Here is a 19,002-nt window from a genome sequence, read left to right as displayed (position 1 = left end):
GCTGTTGTACATTGTAAAAATATTACAGAATTTTTACTGTATTTCTGATCAAATAAATGCAGCCTTGGTTTAACTCTTTCACATATTCCCATATGTTCTGTGTGTGTGTGTGTGTGTGTGTGTGTGTGTGTGTGTGTGTGTGTGTGTGTGTGTGTGTGTGTGTGTGTGTGTGTGTGTGTGTGTGTGTGTGTGTGTGTGTGTGTGTGTGTGTGTGTGCGCGCGTGTGTGCGCATGTACATGCACATGTGTGTGTGTGTGTGTGTGTACGCGTACGCGTGTACGCGCGTGTGTGCAGGAGCTGCAGTGCTCGTTCGCTGAGATCTCGTCTGAGGAGCCCGAGGCGGTTCTGAAGAAGGTTCTGCTGTCGCATCAGCCGGACCGCTACAAGCGCGCGCAGGCGTTCATCAGCGTTCAGGGCCTGGAGCCCGACGCCGTGGCCCGGCTCGTCTCGTCCGCGGTGCTCGAGGGGCTCCTCGCAGCGGCTCAGGACGGGGAACCCGGTGAGACAGACCTCTTCATCTTCTGAGGGTGTAGCACAGTCATGTGATCGTGTACTTTTAATGGCACTGACCGAATCACGTCGGTATTAGCGAGTAACTATTCACATTACATAATTCGTGCCATCGGTGCCTGAGAACGCATGTGTGTGCGAGAGTGAGACTATTAAATACGAATCCTGCATGTTCTGTGTGAATGAGTGGCGCAGACGCGCGGTTTCATTTACACACACTCACTCTCTCACTCACTTCACACACACTCACACTCACTCACTCACTCTCACTCTCACTTTCACTCACTCACTCACTCACTTCACACACACTTACTCACTCACTCCCTCACACTCACTCACTTTCACTCACTCACACTCACTCACTCACACTCACTAACACTCACACACTCACTCACTCACTCTCACTTTCACTCCCTCACACTCACTCCCTCACACTCACTCACTCACACACTCACTCACACACACTCACTCACACACACTCACTCACTCACTCACTCACTCACACACTCACTCACTCACTCACTCACTCACACACTCACTCACACTCCCTCACACTCACTCACTCACTCACTCACTCACACACTCACTCACTCACTCACACACTCACTCACTCATACTCACTCACTCACTCACTCACTCACACACTCACTCACACTCACTCACACTCACTCACACACACTCACTCACTCACTCACACACTCACTCACTCACTCACTCACTCACTCACTCACTCACACACACACTCACTCACACTCACTCACTCACTCACACACTCACTCACTCATACTCACTCACTCACACACTCACTCACTCACTCACTCACACACTCACTCACACTCACTCACACACACTCACTCACTCACTCACACACTCACTCACTCCCTCACTCACACACTCACTCACACTCACTCACTCACACACTCACTCACACACTCACTCACTCACACACTCACTCACTCACTCACTCACTCACTCACACACTCACTCACTCACTCACTCAGACTCTCACTCACTCACTCACACACACACACACACACACACACCCTGAAGCATGCGTTTTTTCAGCCTCTTCAGTCTCACTATGTGAGAACATGAATGCATTTCCAGAGCTGCTCTGAGAGTCACTGAAGTTCATCTGTGTGTGTGTGTGTGTGTGTGTGTGTGTGTGTTCAGGACAGCGGCTGATGTTCGGCCCGGCTGACGGGAAAGAGGCGTTCCTGCAACTGGCCAAACTGTGTGGAGATCCAAACCTGGTGGGCGTCAAACTCCTGGACAGCATCCCGACGGTCCCACTGTCCGAACTCAGCGTCAGTGAGTTACCCACAATGCTCTAATGCTGACCACTGCTACCCACAATGCTCTAGTGCTGACCACTGTTACCCACAATGCTCTAGTGCTGACCCCTCTCTCTCTCTCTCTCTCTCTCTCTCTCTCTCTCTCTCTCTCTCTCTCTCTCTCTCTCTCTCTCTAGCGGTGGAGATGTTGATCTTGGCTCACGACTGCTTCAGCGTGACCTGTAACATGGAGGGCATCGTGAGGGTCCTTCAGGCGGCGCGTCACCTGAGTCACACACACCTGGCTCACGGCGAAGGCTACGGGCTCCTGGTGAGTCACACACACTGACGCACCTGAGTCACACACACACACACACACACACACACACACACACACACACACACACACACACACACACTGAAGCACCTGAGTCACACACACCTGGCTCAAGGCGAAGGCTACGGGCTCCTGGTGAGTCTCACACACACACACACACACACACACACTGACGCACCTGAGTCAAACACACCTGGCTCACGGCGAAGGCTACGGGCTCCTGGTGAGTCACACACACACACACACACACACACACACACACACACACACACACACACACACACTGACGCACCTGAGTCACACACACCTGGCTCATGGTGAAGGCTACGGGCTCCTGGTGAGTCACACACACACTGACGCACCTGAGTCACACACACCTGGCTCACGGCGAAGGCTATGGGCTCCTGGTGAGTCTCACACACACACTCACACACACTCACACACACACACACACACACACACACACACACACACACACACACACACACACTAAGGGACCAGGTGAGTTCATCCTCATCATCATCATTAACCTGTGAGTCTGATGGTATATGTGTGTGTGTGTGTGTGTGTGTGTGTCCACAGGTGCGTCTCCTCACAGGCATCGGCAGGTACAACGACATGACGTACATCTTCGACCTCCTGCACCAGAACCATCGCTTCGAGATGCTCCTGAGGAAGAAGGTCGAGTCGGTGAGAGTCACACTTCACACAAGCGTCTTATACTTTATACTCTACTGTTTAAAGGTTATGTTTCTGAAAGAGCCTCTTCTGCTCAACAAGGCATTTATTTGATCAAAAATACAATAAAAACAGTAACATTGTTAAATATTATTACAATTTAAAATAATTGTTTTCTATGTGTATGTGTGTATATGTATATATATATATATATATAATCATAACATGTATTTTTAATTTTATTGTTTATTATTTTATTTTATTCTGTAATGTACTGTCGTTATTTAAGTTATTATTTATTAGTTTTTTTATATATATTATCTTATTAGTTTTGTATTTTAGTATTTCAGTTTTTTATTTGTTTGTTTGTTTTTACATAATAATTTTAACATTTATTTATTTTTTATTTAATTCTGTAAAGTACTGCCATGTAATTTACTTGACTATAGTTAGTTTCTCTTCCTATTTTTATAAGTTTAGATTTTTATTTATTTATTTATATACACTTATTTTATTTACTTTTATTTATTTTATTTTAGTATTTCAGATTTTTTGTTTATTTATTGTTTGTTTTGTAGTTTTATATTATTATTATTTTTATTATTATTATTTTCTATTTTATTTTATTCTGTAGTATAGTTGATCCCAATCTTAATTGATTGATAATTTAATTAAATTCATTAATTCATTAATTATCTATCTATCATTTGTTTTTTTTGTTTTTTTTTAAATCATTATTATTATGTAATCCTTACATTATTCTGTAATGCACTAAATGTAAGGAATTGTGTGTGTGTGGGTGTGTTCCAGAACGTGCGTCTGAAGATGGCTCTGCTGGAATATATCAAGCGCTGTTTGCCGGGCGACAGTGAGAAACACAACATGGTGGCTCTGTGTTTCAGCATGTGCCGAGAGATCGGAGAAAACCACGAGGCAGCCGCGCGAACACAACTAAAGATCATCGAGTCGCAGCCCTGGGGTCAGAGATCAACACACACACTACTAGCCCATATCACACACACTACTAGCCCATATCACACACACTACTAGCCCATATCACACGCACTACTAGCCCATATCACACACACTACAAGCCCATAGCACACACACTACTAGCCCATATCACACACACTACTAGCCCATATCACACACACTACTAGCCCATATCACACACACTACTAGCCCATAGCACACACACTACAAGCCCATAACACACACACTACTAGCCCATATCACACACACTACTAGCCCATATCACACACACTACTAGCCCATATTACACGCACTACTAGCCCATATCACACACACTACTAGCCCATATCACACACACTACTAGCCCATAACACACACACTACTAGCCCATAGCACACACACTACTAGCCCATATCACACGCACTACTAGCCCATATCACACACACTACTAGCCCATATCACACGCACTACTAGCCCATATCACAGACACTACAAGCCCATAGCACACACACTACTAGCCCATATCACACACACTACAAGCCCATAGCACACACACTACAAGCCCATAGCACACACACTACTAGCCCATATCACACACACTACTAGCCCATATCACACACACTACTAGCCCATAGCACACACACTACAAGCCCATAACACACACACTACTAGCCCATATCACACACACTACTAGCCCATATCACACACACTACTAGCCCATATCACACACACTACTAGCCCATATTACACGCACTACTAGCCCATATCACACACACTACTAGCCCATATCACACGCACTACTAGCCCATATCACACACACTACTAGCCCATAGCACACACACTACTAGCCCATATCACACACACTACTAGCCCATAGCGCACACACTATTAGGCCATAGCACACATACTACTAGCCCATATCACACACACTACTAGCCCATATCACACACACTGCTAGCCCATATCAAACACGCTACTAGCCCATAACACACACACTACTAGCCCATAGCACACATACTACTAGCCCATATCACACACACTGCTAGCCCATATCACACACACTACTAGCCCATAACGTACACACTACTAGCCCATAGCACACATACTAATAGCCCATATCACACACACTACTAGCCCATATCACACACACTACTAGCCCATATCACACACACTACTAGCCCATATCACACACACTGCTAGCCCATATCAAACACGCTACTAGCCCATAACACACACACTACTAGCCCATATACAACTAGCCCATATACACGCACTACTAGCCCATAACGCACACACTACTAGCCCATATCATACACACTACTAGCCCATATCGCACACGCTACTAGCCCATATCACACGCACTACTAGCCCATATAACACACACTACTAGCCCATATCACACACACTACAAGCCCATAGCACACACACTACTAGCCCATATCACACACGCTACTAGCCCATAACACACACACTACTAGCCCATATTACACGCACTACTAGCCCATAACGCACACACTACAAGCCCATATCACACGCACTACAAGCCCATAGCACACACACTACTAGCCCATATCACACACGCTACTAGCCCATAACACACACACTACTAGCCCATATTACACGCACTACTAGCCCATAACGCACACACTACTAGCCCATATCACACACGCTACTAGCCCATATCACACACACTACTAGCCCATATCACACGCACTACTAGCCCATAACGCACACACTACTAGCCCATATCACACGCACTACTAGCCCATAACGCACACACTACTAGCCCATATCACACACGCTACTAGCCCATATCACACACACTACTAGCCCATATCACACACACTACTAGCCCATATCACACACACTACTAGCCCATATCACACACGCACTACTAGCCCATATCACACACACTACCAGCCCATATCACACACACTACTAGCCCATATCACACACTACTAGCCCATATCACACACGCTACTAGCCCATATCACACACGCTACTAGCCCATATCACACGCACTACTAGCCCATATCACACACACTACTAGCCCATATCGCACACACTACTAGCCCATAATGCACACACTACTAGCCCATATCACACACACTACTAGCCCATGTCACACACACTACTAGCCCATGTCACACGCACTACTAGCCCATAACGCACACACTACTAGCCCATATCACACACTCTACTAGCCCATTACGCACACACTACTAGCCCATATCGCACACACTACTAGCCCATATCACACACACTACTAGCCCATATCGCACACACTACCAGCCCATATCACACGCACTACCAGCCCATATCACACATACTACTAGCCCATATCACACACACTACTAGCCCATATCACACACACTACTAGCCCATGTCACACGCACTACTAGCCCATAACGCACACACTACTAGCCCATATCACACACGCTACTAGCCCATGTCACACGCACTACTAGCCCATAACGCACACACTACTAGCCCATATCACACGCACTACTAGCCCATAACACACACACTACTAGCCCATATCACACACACTACTAGCCCATATCACACACACTACTATCCCATGTCACACGCACTACTTGCCCATATCACACACGCTACTAGCCCATATCACACACACTACTAGCCCATATCACACGCACTACTAGCCCATAACGCACACACTACTAGCCCATATCACACACACTACTAGCCCATATCACACACACTACTAGCCCATGTCACACGCACTACTAGCCCATATCACACATGCTACTAGCCCATATCACACACACTACTAGCCCATATCACACACACTACTAGCCCATATCACACACGCACTACTAGCCCATATCACACACACTACCAGCCCATATCACACACACTACTAGCCCATATCACCCACACTACTAGCCCATATCACCCACACTACTAGCCCATATCACACACACTACTAGCCCATGTCACACGCACTACTAGCCCATATCACACACACTACAAGCCCATATCACACACGCTACTAGCCCATATCACACGCACTACTAGCCCATATCACACACACTACTAGCCCATATCACACACGCTACTAGCCCATATCACACACACTACTAGCCCATATCACACACACTACTAGCCCATATCACACACACTACTAGCCCATATCACACACACTGCCTGTAAAATAGTGTTAACTGGTTGTGTTCATTGCTAATTTCTATGTTACAATGATCCTTGTGTGTGTGTGTGTGTGTGTGTGTGTGTGTGTGTGTGTGTGTGTGTGTGTGTGTGTGTGTGTGTGTGTGTGTGTGTGTGTGTGTGTGTGTGTGTGTGTGTGTGTGTGTGTGTGTGTGTGTGTGTGTGTGTGTGCAGTAATCACTGTGGATCTGAAGAACGCTCTGCTGAAGGTCCTGACGCTCCTGAAAGACGCTGCTGAGAGTTACTCAAAGGTGCACATTTTTTATTTTTAGGGGATTTTATGGTGCTAAATTATATTTACGCTGCATTTATAATCCATTTATTCACTTTTTGAGCATAGACCTGAAAATTAAATTTCCAGCTTAAACTGTTGTAAATCTTAAATGCTTTAGAGTTACAGACTGAAGTTTGATCTCTTTTCAAAGACGAAACTTTTATTGCTGAATTATTTTTAGATTGTTCTAAATTTCTCAGTAAATGATGTTTCAGTGTGTGTGTGTGTGTGTGTGTGTGTGTGTGTTTGGCTGCAGTACCGAACACTTCCACTAGAGGAAACTCGTCTCATAGTCATTTCCAATGCGCTCATTTAAATGCTTTAAGGTCAACGTGATATCAAAAAGCACTCTATTAATATATTTATATAATATATTAATTATATTAATCATAATGCATTATTGCTGTATTATTAATCATAATATTAATCATAATGCATGTTGCTGGTCTTATTGTGCATGATTCATTAGTGCAGTTTTCTTTAATGTGTGTGTGTGTGTGTGTGTGTGTGTGTGTGTGTGTGTGTGTGTGTGTGTGTGTGTGTGTGTGTGTGTGTGTGTGTGTGTGTGGTTTCAGGACTCGTGTGTGCGTCAGGCGGTGAAGTGTGTGAAACTGGCCAAACTGGTGACGCTCCAGTTGCACTTTCTGAATCACGGACAGGAGCAGCGCGTGGTGAATCTGCATCCGTCAGAGATCCAGAGCACCATCGTGTCTTTACCGCGCTGTTACCAGGTCTCACAATATCTACTGTTATTCATATTTCAGACAGAAATATTTTGATTTCTCCTGTGAAACACTAGATGTTTAGGATAAAAGCGTCTGCTAAATGAATAAATGTAAATGTAATGTAAATGTTTAGAAGGATGTTCACGCTCACTAGAGAAATAAATAAACAAAGATAAATGAATAAGTAAATAAAATATGAAGAGAAATAAATAAATAGAAATATGAAGAGACATCTAACAATACAATTTGTTGTTTTAAAACTATAAACAACCAAAATACACTTTTAAAGTTTATCTTTAATTTTAAAAAATCTAAATGTTTTTACATTCAGAATTGTGAGATAAAAATTCACAATTATCTTTTTTGGTATCACTTTACAATAAGGTTTTATTAGTTAAACTTCTACAGCATTTAGTAATTTTTAAATTAAATTTTATTTTATTTACTAAAAGTAACTCCCATAACAAAATGATTTCAACAAAAAAAAAAACAGGATCTTTTTTTTAAGATCAAAAGTTGTATCTGTTCACATTAGTTAATGCACTGTGACCTTGTGCAATATATTTCCATCTGTTTATGAAAATGTGCAAAACACGTTGGATCGACATGATGGATTGGACTTTTGTTTCTGCCTCGTAATAAAAATAAAAAAGAGGCAACGCTTTAAAACAAGGTTTCATTTGTTAACATTAGTTAATGCAGTAACTCACACAAACATACCAAAAAAGGTAATTGCAACTTTTTATGTCACAATTCTGAATGTAAAAACATTTAGATTTTTTTTTTATTAAAGATAAACTTTTAAAAGTTTATTTTTTATTTTTTTTGGTTATAGTTCTAAAACGACAAATTTTATTTTTAGTTATTTCTCTTCATATTTTATTTATTTTTTTCTCTTCATAGTTATTTATTTTTCTTCATATTTTATTTGTTTATTTTGTAATTTGATTTATTTCTCTTCATATTTTATTTATGTCTCCATGTTTATTTATTTCTCTTCATATTTATTTATTTCTCTTCATATTTATTTATTTCTCTTCATATTTATTTATTTCTCTTCATATTTATTTATTTCTCTTCATATTTTATTTAAACATTTCTCTTGTTTATTTTATTTATTTATGGCTCTTAGTGTTTTATTGATGTCTCATATTTATTTATTTCTCTGCATTTTTGTATTTAATTCTCGTGATGGTTTATTCATTTTATAATTTATTTATTTATTTCTCTTCATAATTTATTTATGGATTAATATCTCCATGTTTATTTATTTATCTTCATATTTTGCTGCATTTTTCACACCTCGACAGTAGACATGGTAGCTGGAATGACATTAAATTATTAACACACAAGTAAAAAATAAAAACGTATTGGTAAATGTTGAGAATAACATTATTAAATGACGTAGAAGTATTTTTCATTGTTAGTTTATACCCATTGTCAGTTAACTAATATTAATAAATGAAACCTTATTGTAAAGTGTTACCAGAAAATGTAATTGCGACTTTTTATAGTGAGAATTTCGATAAAAAGAAGAAAACAATAAATAAGGTCACATTGGTGGAAACGAGCTTCATAAGATGTCGATTAAATTATGTTTGAGTGAATGTTGCTTTAAGAGTGAGATCTATATGGAGTTAATATTGTGCCATAATTAAACAAACAAATCCAGCATTTTGCAAACTAACTCGATCTGCTTTGCAAAGGAAAACTCGACTCGCAAACAATTGCTTTGAAAACAGTAGAGTCGAGTTTTCCTTTGCAAAGCAGATCGAGTTTTTTTGCAAAATGTTGGATTTTTTTTGTTTAATTATGGCACAATATTAACTCTATAGATCTACACATGAATCCACTCCAGAAAACAGTGTAATGTGACTTTGCTGATCAGTAGAGGTGATTTGTTGTGCTTCAGTGACGTGTGTGTGTGTGTGTGTGTGTGTGCGTGTGTGTGTGTGTGTGTGTGTGTGTGTGTGTTAGCCTCTCCCTATGGAGGATCCCTATACCACTCTACAGATAAAGCGTTGTGGAATTTTTCGGTTCGCGTACCTACCCAAAGTGATAAGATAAAATAAAAATTCTGCATCAAAATTTATTGACAAGTAGTTTGTTTAGGCATGGTTTGTAAGGAATTATAAACCTGCGCACATATATACAAACGCACATAACTATAGAATAAATTCTTAATGCGCATGTGAACGCCATCAGCGTCTATCACAGGTTCACGTTTAAAGTCTGTTTAGAGAGAACGGTGTCGTCTTAGCGGCTCCTAATTTAATAACAAATGATCATTTAGACGGAAGTGAATCAATCAAAACTAACTTTAGCTGGAAAAAACATTTTTCAAGAGCCACTATAAAACTAAACCAATCTCTGTTACCTTAAATTATATGTTTATCTCTGTAAAGCTGCTTTGAAACAATCTACATTGTTAAAAGCACTATATAAATGAGGATGACTTGACTTGACTTGTGTGTGTGTGTGTGTGTGGCAGGCGTTCGTGCTGGCCGAAGCGTACGACTTCAGTCCGGACTGGGCCGATCTCCTCTATCAGAAGGTCATTCTCAACGGAGAGTTCAACTATCTGGAGGAGTTTAAACGCCACCGGGCGCTGAGCGCTAGCCTGTTCCACGACATCTCCAAAAAGTAGGCGGAGACTGTTTTTGTGAGGATATTTATTAGCTAGCTTTCTGGAATACTTGATTGTTATCAGTCACTAGCCGCGTTTCCATTACCCTTCAAAGTGCGTAAATTGAAAATGCGCCTAATGGAAACACGTCAATTTCACAAAAACTCACATTTATCGCGAAAAAGTTTTTCCGCTCGCATGAGGAGGTTTTTCAAGCAATTCGAAAAAGAAATATTTCGCAAAACTGCAATGGAAACAGTTTTTGCGCATTTACAGTCGCCTGACGTAGAAGACGCGGTGTGTTTGGACAGAATACGAGACAGTTCTTTATTAAACTCATAAAAGACAAAAGAATTACAGGAATACTGGATTGTAAACCTCAGAGAAACGCCACGATCAAGATCTCGAAGCAGAAATGAGGAGAAACACCCAGAAACTCCTCATACGAGCCGCTCACAGTATAAGAGTCTTTCCTTGCCATTAATGCTGGATCACACACACACACACACACACGTCTCCTTAGATTAATAATAATGGCCAGTGCGGCGGCTGGGATATACGTAAACCCACCAACATCCGTCGCTATGATTTTTGGGATGATTTATCGCGAGAGGAAAAAATTACTCGCATAACATCGGTTAATGGAAACCTATTATCTCCTATTCGCAATAGTTTTTTGTCGACATTTAGAAAACAATCGCAAAAGTTTTGGGCAAATCTGTAACGGAAACGCCGTGCCTTCTGGTGTCATTATGAAATCAAATGTTTGTAAATTAAATCTAATAATACACATGATAAAATGATTTTAACTCAAATGTTATATTTATATATCATATAAAATTGATTAATAATGAAATATTATAATAATAGTATAGTAATAATAAAAATATTAGTAATAAAATACAATGATTTCTACAAAAAATATATTTTACATTATTTTAAAATATAAATATAATATTTTATTAAATAGTAATTTTGTATTACTACTTGGTTGTAATTGCTCAATGGGGTTTATTTGGAGTCAAAAATATGTAAATAAATAAAAATAATAAAATGAACTGTCATATAAAATACTTATCTAAATATATTGTTTTGTTTTATTAGTCAAACATTTGTAAATGAAATAAAAACTAAAAGTAACTCCCATAACAAAATGATTTCAACTCAAAAAAATGTTTTATTACTATGTCATATAAATATAAAGGTCTAATATTTGTAAACGAAATAAATAATGCACAATAAAAAATAATAATTAAAGAAACTCAAACCCAAAAAAAGTATTAAAATAATAAATATAATATACTATAATACATTAAATATAATAGTAAATAAATACAATTTAATATAGTATTTTTATCATTGCTTGATTAGTCAATGGTGTCATTTTGGTTAAAAAAAATATTAATAATTATAGAATTAATAATTATAATAAAAATAAAATAATTTCACTTAAATTTGTTTATTTTATAATATAATTTAATGAATGCATTATTATTTATTTAAGTAGCCAAAGTTGATTTTTGTCACCGTCTGTACATTTATTCCCTAGTTATTATATAAAATATTCAGTCTAGATATACTTTTGTCACGGACATGTTTTTTCTGTCATGCTTATATTTAACATGACTATCTAGAGTTGCTCAGATTATATTATTTGTGATATTTAATGTGTTGTGCAGAATGTGCAATCAGAAGTGTCCGGCGAGCTCCAGTCAGAATCTGAAGAAGCTTCTGTCTCACTGCGAGGACGTCTACACACACTATAAAGTGGCGTACGAGCACCAGTTCCTGGACGTGGCCAACATGCTTCTGCAGGACTCCAGGAGCAACAGTTTCCTCAACGACCGGCTCGGCACCTGAAGCACTGCGTCCACACGCTCACCATGAGGAATATCCACACTAATCTAAACCACATTTCCTGTGATTCATTTACAGTAAAAGTAAATAAAAAACAAGACAGTTTTCAGACGTCCTGAAGTTCTTACCCCCATTAACACTGTAAAATACTGTTTAACTGCTACTTGAGCTGATGAAGTGAGCTTGTACTTAAAACAACACATATTTCCCAGTGAAGACAAAATAATCTTGTTTTCCCTTTGAATGAAGATAATTTTTCTTTTACAACGTAGTTCTTGTTTTTAGCAAGAACTTTTTTTTTTCTTTTTTCTTTTTTTTTAATAAGACTTAAAATCGTGTCTTGAATGTTTGATTGTAATTGGTCAGTCGTGTCATTATAATAAAATATAATGTTATTAATATAGTATTTTGTTTATTCTACTTGATTGTAATTGTCAGTGGTTTTATAATAAAACACAATAAAATATAATATTTTTATTATTGCTTGATTGTAATTAGTCAGGGGTGTCATTATTATAAAATATAATATTTTATTAATATACAAATTTTTATTAATGTTTGATTGTAATTGGTCATTTGTATCATAATAAAATATAAAATTTTATTAATATAGTATTTTGTTTATTACTACTTAATTGTAATTGGTCAGTTATGTCATTATAAAATATATTTTATTTATATAGTATTTTTTTATTACTACTTGATTGTAATTGGTCAGTGGTGTCATTACAAAAAAAAATATTTTATTCATAAAATTATTTTTTATTAATTCTTGATTGTAATCGTCACTTGTTATTTTGTAGTAAACAATTTTGTAGAAAAAAAGTATATGTAATATAATCATTGCTAAACTAAAATTGTACATGTGTGATCGATTAAGGGTACAATATTTACATAAATAATATCTAAATCATCCAAAATTATTATTCTAAATAAGCATTATTAAAAGTCAGATTTTTTCTCTTTAAAAATCATTTGCTATGTAGTGATTTTTAATTTGGAGTAGAAACAGGTGGAGTGACTTTATCACATCAGACATGTGACACTTTGCTCACAGCTGATTGGTCCTAAGTTCAGTTTGCAACCTCTTACCTGTAACCACCTGACCTAGAAGAGATCTGTGTGTTTGTGCCGATGGAGATCTGGTGTGTGTTTGTGCTGATGGAGATCTGGTGTGTGTTTGTGCCGATGGAGATCTGGTGTGTGTTTGAGTCGATGGAGATCTGGTCTGTGTTTGTGTCGATGGAGATCTGGTGTGTGTTTGTGCCGATGGAGGTCTTGTGTGAGTTTGTGCTGATGGAGATCTGGTGTGTGTGTGTGCTGATGGAGATCTGGTGTGTGTTTGTGCTGATGGAGATCTGGTGTGTGTTTGTGTCGATGGAGGTCTTGTGTGAGTTTGTGCTGATGGAGATCTGGTGTGTGTTTGTGGCGATGGAGATCTGGTGTGTGTTTGTGTCGATGGAGACCTGGTGTGTGTGTGTGTGTGTGTGTGTGCTGATGGAGATCTGGTGTGTGTTTGTGCCGATGGAGACCTGGTGTGTGTTTGTGTTGATGGAGGTCTTGTGTGAGTTTGTGCCGATGGAGATCTGGTGTGTGTTTGTGCCGATGGAGACCTGGTGTGTGTTTGTGTTGATGGAGGTCTTGTGTGAGTTTGTGCCGATGGAGACCTGGTCTGTGTTTGTGTCGATGGAGACCTGGTGTGTGTGTGTGTGTGTGTGCTGATGGAGACCTGGTGTGTGTTTGTGCTGATGGAGATCTGGTGTGTGTTTGTGTTGATGGAGGTCTTGTGTGTGTGAGTTTGTGCTGATGGAGACCTGGTCTGTGTTTGTGTCGATGGAGACCTGGTGTGTGTGTGTGTGTTTGTGCTGATGGAGACCTGGTCTGTGTTTGTGTCGATGGAGACCTGGTGTGTGTGTGTGTGTGTGTGTGTGTGTGCTGATGGAGACCTGGTGTGTGTTTGTGCTGATGGAGATCTGGTGTGTGTGTGTGCTGATGGAGATCTGGTGTGTGTTTGTGCCGATGGAGATCTGGTGTGTGTTTGTGCCGATGGAGATCTGGTGTGTGTTTGTGCCGATAGAGATCTGGTGTGTGTTTGTGCCGATGGAGATCTGATGTGTGTGTGTGCCGATGGAGATCTGGTGTGTGTGTGTGCCGATGGAGATCTGGTGTGTGTTTGTGCTGATGATGATCTGGTGTGTGTTTGTGTCGATGGAGATCTGATGTGTGTGTGTGCCGATGGAGATCTGATGTGTGTGTGTGCCGATGGAGATCTGATGTGTGTGTGTGCCGATGGAGATCTGGTGTGTGTGTGTGCCGATGGAGATCTGGTGTGTGTGTGTGCCGATGGAGATCTGGTGTGTGTGTGTGCCGATGGAGATCTGGTGTGTGTTTGTGCTGATGATGATCTGGTGTGTGTTTGTGTCGATGGAGATCTGATGTGTGTGTGTGCCGATGGAGATCTGGTGTGTGTGTGTGCCGATGGAGATCTGGTGTGTGTGTGTGCCGATGGAGATCTGGTGTGTGTGTGTGCCGATGGAGATCTGGTGTGTGTTTGTGGCGATGGAGATCTGGTGTGTGTTTGTGCCGATGGAGATCTGGTGTGTGTTTGTGCCGATGGAGATCTGGTGTGTGTTTGTGTCGATGGAGACCTGGTGTGTGTGTGTGCCGATGGAGATCTGGTGTGTGTTTGTGCCTATGGAGACCTGGTGTTGGTTTGTGCCGATGGAGATCTGGTGTGTGTTTGTGCCGATGGAGATCTGGTGTGTGTGTGTGTCGATGGAGATCTGGTGTGTGTGTGTGCCGATGGAGATCTGGTGTGTGTTTGTGCCGATGGAGATCTGGTGTGAGTTTGTGCCGATGGAGATCTGGTGTGTGTTTGTGCCGATGGAGATCTGGTGTGTGTGTGTGTCGATGGAGATCTGGTGTGTGTTTGTGCTGATGGAGATCTGGTGTGTGTTTGTGCTGATGGAGATCTGGTGTGTGTGTGTGCTGATGGAGATCTGGTGTGTGTTTGTGTCGATGGAGACCTGGTGTGTGTTTGTGCCGATGGAGGTCTTGTGTGAGTTTGTGCCGATGGAGATCTGGTGTGTGTTTGTGCTGATGGAGATCTGGTGTGTGTTTGTGTCGATGGAGACCTGGTGTGTGTTTGTGCTGATGGAGACCTGGTCTGTGTTTGTGTCGATGGAGACCTGGTGTGTGTTTGTGCCGATGGAGATCTGGTGTGTGTTTGTGCCGATGGAGATCTGGTGTGTGTTTGTGTCGATGGAGATCTGGTGTGTGTGTGTGCCGATGGAGATCTGGTGTGTGTTTGTGCCGATGGAGATCTGGTGTGTGTTTGTGTCGATGGAGATCTGGTGTGTGTTTGTGTCGATGGAGATCTGGTGTGTGTGTGTGCCGATGGAGATCTGGTGTGTGTTTGTGCTGATGGAGATCTGGTGTGTGTTTGTGTCGATGGAGATCTGGTGTGTGTTTGTGCCGATGGAGATCTGGTGTGTGTTTGTGCTGATGGAGATCTGGTGTGTGTTTGTGCTGATGGAGATTTGGTGTGTGTTTGTGCTGATGATGATCTGGTGTGTGTGTGTGTGTTTGTGCTGATGGAGATCTGGTGTGTGTTTGTGCAGATGATGGAGATCTGGTGTGTGTTTGGGCTGATGGAGATCTGGTGTGTGTGTGTGCTGATGGAGATTTGGTGTGTGTTTGTGCTAACGGAGATCTGGTGTGTGTTTGTGTCGATGGAGATCTGGTGTGTGTTTGTGCTGATGGAGATCTGGTGTGTGTTTGTGCTGATGATGATCTGGTGTGTGTGTGTGTGTTTGTGCTGATGGAGATCTGGTGTGTGTTTGTGCAGATGATGGAGATCTGGTGTGTGTTTGTGCTGATGGAGATTTGGTGTGTGTTTGTGCTGATGATGATCTGGTGTGTGTGTGTGTGTTTGTGCTGATGGAGATCTGGTGTGTGTTTGTGCAGATGATGGAGATCTGGTGTGTGTTTGTGATGATGGAGATCTGGTGTGTGTGTGTGCTGATGGAGATTTGGTGTGTGTTTGTGCTAACGGAGATCTGGTGTGTGTTTGTGCCGATGGAGATCTGGTGTTATTGTGCCGATGGAGATCTGGTGTGTGTTTGTGCTGATGGAGATCTGGTGTGTGTGTGTGCTGATGTAGATCTGGTGTGTGTTTGTGCCGATGGAGATCTGGTGTGTGTTTGTGCTGATAGAGATCTGGTGTGTGTGAGTTTGTGCTGATGGAGATCTGGTGTGTGTTTGTGCCGATGGAGATCTGGTGTGTGTGTGTGCCGATGGAGATCTGGTGTGTGTGTGTGCTGATGGAGATCTGGTGTGTGTTTGTGTCGATGGAGATCTGGTGTGTGTTTGTGCTGATGGAGATCTGGTGTGTGTTTGTGCTGATGGAGATTTGGTGTGTGTTTGTGCTGATGATGATCTGGTGTGTGTGTTTGTGCTGATGGAGATCTGGTGTGTGTTTGTGCTGATGGAGATCTGGTGTGTGTTTGTGCTGATGATGGAGATCTGGTGTGTGTTTGTGCCGATGGAGATCTGGTGTGATTGTGCCGATGGAGATCTGGTGTGTGTTTGTGCTGATGGAGATCTGGTGTGTGTGCTGATGATGGAGATCTGGTGTGTGTTTGTGCTGATGATGGAGATCTGGTGTGTGTTTGTGCTGATGGAGATCGGGTGTGTGTCTGTGCTGATGATGGAGATCTGGTGTGTGTTTGTGGTGTGTGTTTGTGCTGATTGAGATCTGGTGTGTGTTTGTGCTGATGGAGATCTGGTGTGTGTTTGTGTCGATGGAGATCTGGTGTGTGTTTGTGCTGATGGAGATCTGGTGTGTGTTTGTGCTGATGGGTCTGGTGTGTGTTTGTGTCGATGGAGATCTGGTGTGTGTGTGTGTGTGTGTGTGCCGATGGAGATCTGGTGTGTGTGTGTGTGTGTGTGCCGATGGAGATCTGGTGTGTGTGTGTGTGTGTGTGTGTGTGTGTGTGTGTTTGTCCTGATGGAGATCTGGTGTGTGTTTGTGCTGATGGGTCTGGTGTGTGTTTGTGTCGATGGAGATCTGGTGTGTGTGTGTGTGTGTGCCGATGGAGATCTGGTGTGTGTGTGTGTGTGTGTGTGTGTGTGTGTGTGTGTGTGTTTGTCCTGATGGAGATCTGGTGTGTGTTTGTGCTGATGGAGATCTGGTGTGTGTGTGTGTCGATGGAGATCTGGTGTGTGTGTGTGTGTGTGTGCCGATGGAGATCTGGTGTGTGTGTGTGTGTGTGTGTGTGTGTGTGTGTGTGTATGTTTGTCCTGATGGAGATCTTGTGTGTGCGTGTATGTGTTTGTGCTGATGATCTGCAGTTGAGGAGCGTCAGCACCAGATGTCTCTCCTGACTCTCACTTCAGCACTTTATATCACTGTCTGTTACAGTCTGAATGAGTTTAATCACAGATGCTGTGAGGGATAATGAGATTGATGGGAATAAACAGAGACAAATCAATGATTAAACGATTTATTTCCACCTCCCTAAAAATAGGCAACCGCTCAAGACCAAATTTACCGGTACATTTCAACATGCATATAAAACTATCAAATAATAGTATATTGACATCCATTTTATAATGCATACTCCAAAGATAAAAGCATTTATTGTGCATCTGAAACTGTTTAAAATATACAGTAAAGCAAATTGAATATTTTTTATATAAATTTCTAAATATAGTTTTATTATTTTCTTTAAACATTATTAAAAAAAATGTTGAAAGAATATTTAAAATAATTTAAAAGCCAAATGCAAAATAAGAGCATGTTTAATAGTGATCACAGACTGAAAAGATAAACAATATATTTCTATGATTTACAAGCTTTAAAACTAGAGTTTAAAACAGTTTCTCCTCTTTCCAGAGACATGAATCATCTCTAAAAGCTTGTAAAAGTAGCTGATGCGGTTTATTAAACCTTATGGGTTTGCCAGTAATATGATATAGGAGACATTAAGTTAAGAGTCTCGCAGAAAAAGGAAGACTTTAATTGTGTCTGATCAGATTATATGATAGTTTAACCTTATGACACAGACTGTTATTCTCTAATGACACAGACTGTTATTCTCTAATGGGCCGAACACTGAGTTACAGAAGGAATAAAACTCCTCAAACAACAGCAAGATCAAATTTACAGCATCTAATGCTCTGTAATAGTGATTATTGATTTTCTTTTATTACTCTAGTAACAATCTTTATTGTTATACATTATACCCAGCTAACAAAAATGTTCACATTTTTCTAACATTCCAATTAAGTAATCAAAACCGTATTTCTGAATGTTCTCTGAACGTCTATTCTTCCTTCAATGTTTGTTTTTAGTCATGCGAATGTAACGGGAACATGAACATTCCATTTTAGAATTCTGCAAACATTGTGGGATGTTACTTTTGAATGTTCTATCAGATAGCTTCAAACGCACGTTCTATTGCCGTTGACAGAACGTCAGCTGAAGTTTGAGAGTGTTTGGAACCCTCAGTTGTTGTAATGCAGTGCCGTTCGCTGTAACGTGACTGAAGTGTCC

General features: G+C 40.9%; 1 protein-coding gene across 3 annotated transcripts in view; it reads left to right on the top strand.

Annotated features, from left to right (window-relative positions):
* spg11 (SPG11 vesicle trafficking associated, spatacsin) overlaps window positions 1-12,912 on the top strand; it is a 56,661-nt gene extending 43,749 nt beyond the window's left edge. For 2 of the 3 annotated variants that reach the window (XM_077235425.1, XM_077235424.1), the window contains 9 exons: window positions 296-500; window positions 1,685-1,822; window positions 1,983-2,116; window positions 2,705-2,812; window positions 3,611-3,779; window positions 7,139-7,215; window positions 7,814-7,969; window positions 10,455-10,606; window positions 12,269-12,912. In XM_077235425.1, the coding sequence (XP_077091540.1) occupies window positions 296-500; window positions 1,685-1,822; window positions 1,983-2,116; window positions 2,705-2,812; window positions 3,611-3,779; window positions 7,139-7,215; window positions 7,814-7,969; window positions 10,455-10,606; window positions 12,269-12,449 (1,320 nt within the window). In that variant the 3' untranslated portion in view covers window positions 12,450-12,912. Of the gene's footprint in view, window positions 1-295; window positions 501-1,684; window positions 1,823-1,982; window positions 2,117-2,704; window positions 2,813-3,610; window positions 3,780-7,138; window positions 7,216-7,813; window positions 7,970-10,454; window positions 10,607-12,268 lie in introns of those variants that run through there. The other variant, XR_013205771.1, reaches the window with a different exon arrangement.
* The last annotated feature ends 6,090 nt before the right edge of the window (window positions 12,913-19,002 follow it).

This window comes from Siphateles boraxobius, unplaced genomic scaffold, assembly GCF_051911475.1.
Source record: "Siphateles boraxobius isolate OS27281-9 unplaced genomic scaffold, OSU_SipBor_1 191, whole genome shotgun sequence".
NCBI classification, from domain to species: Eukaryota; Metazoa; Chordata; class Actinopteri; order Cypriniformes; family Leuciscidae; genus Siphateles; species Siphateles boraxobius.
Note: the sequence above shows the minus strand (reverse complement) of the source record. Positions and strands in the feature narration are given on the sequence as shown.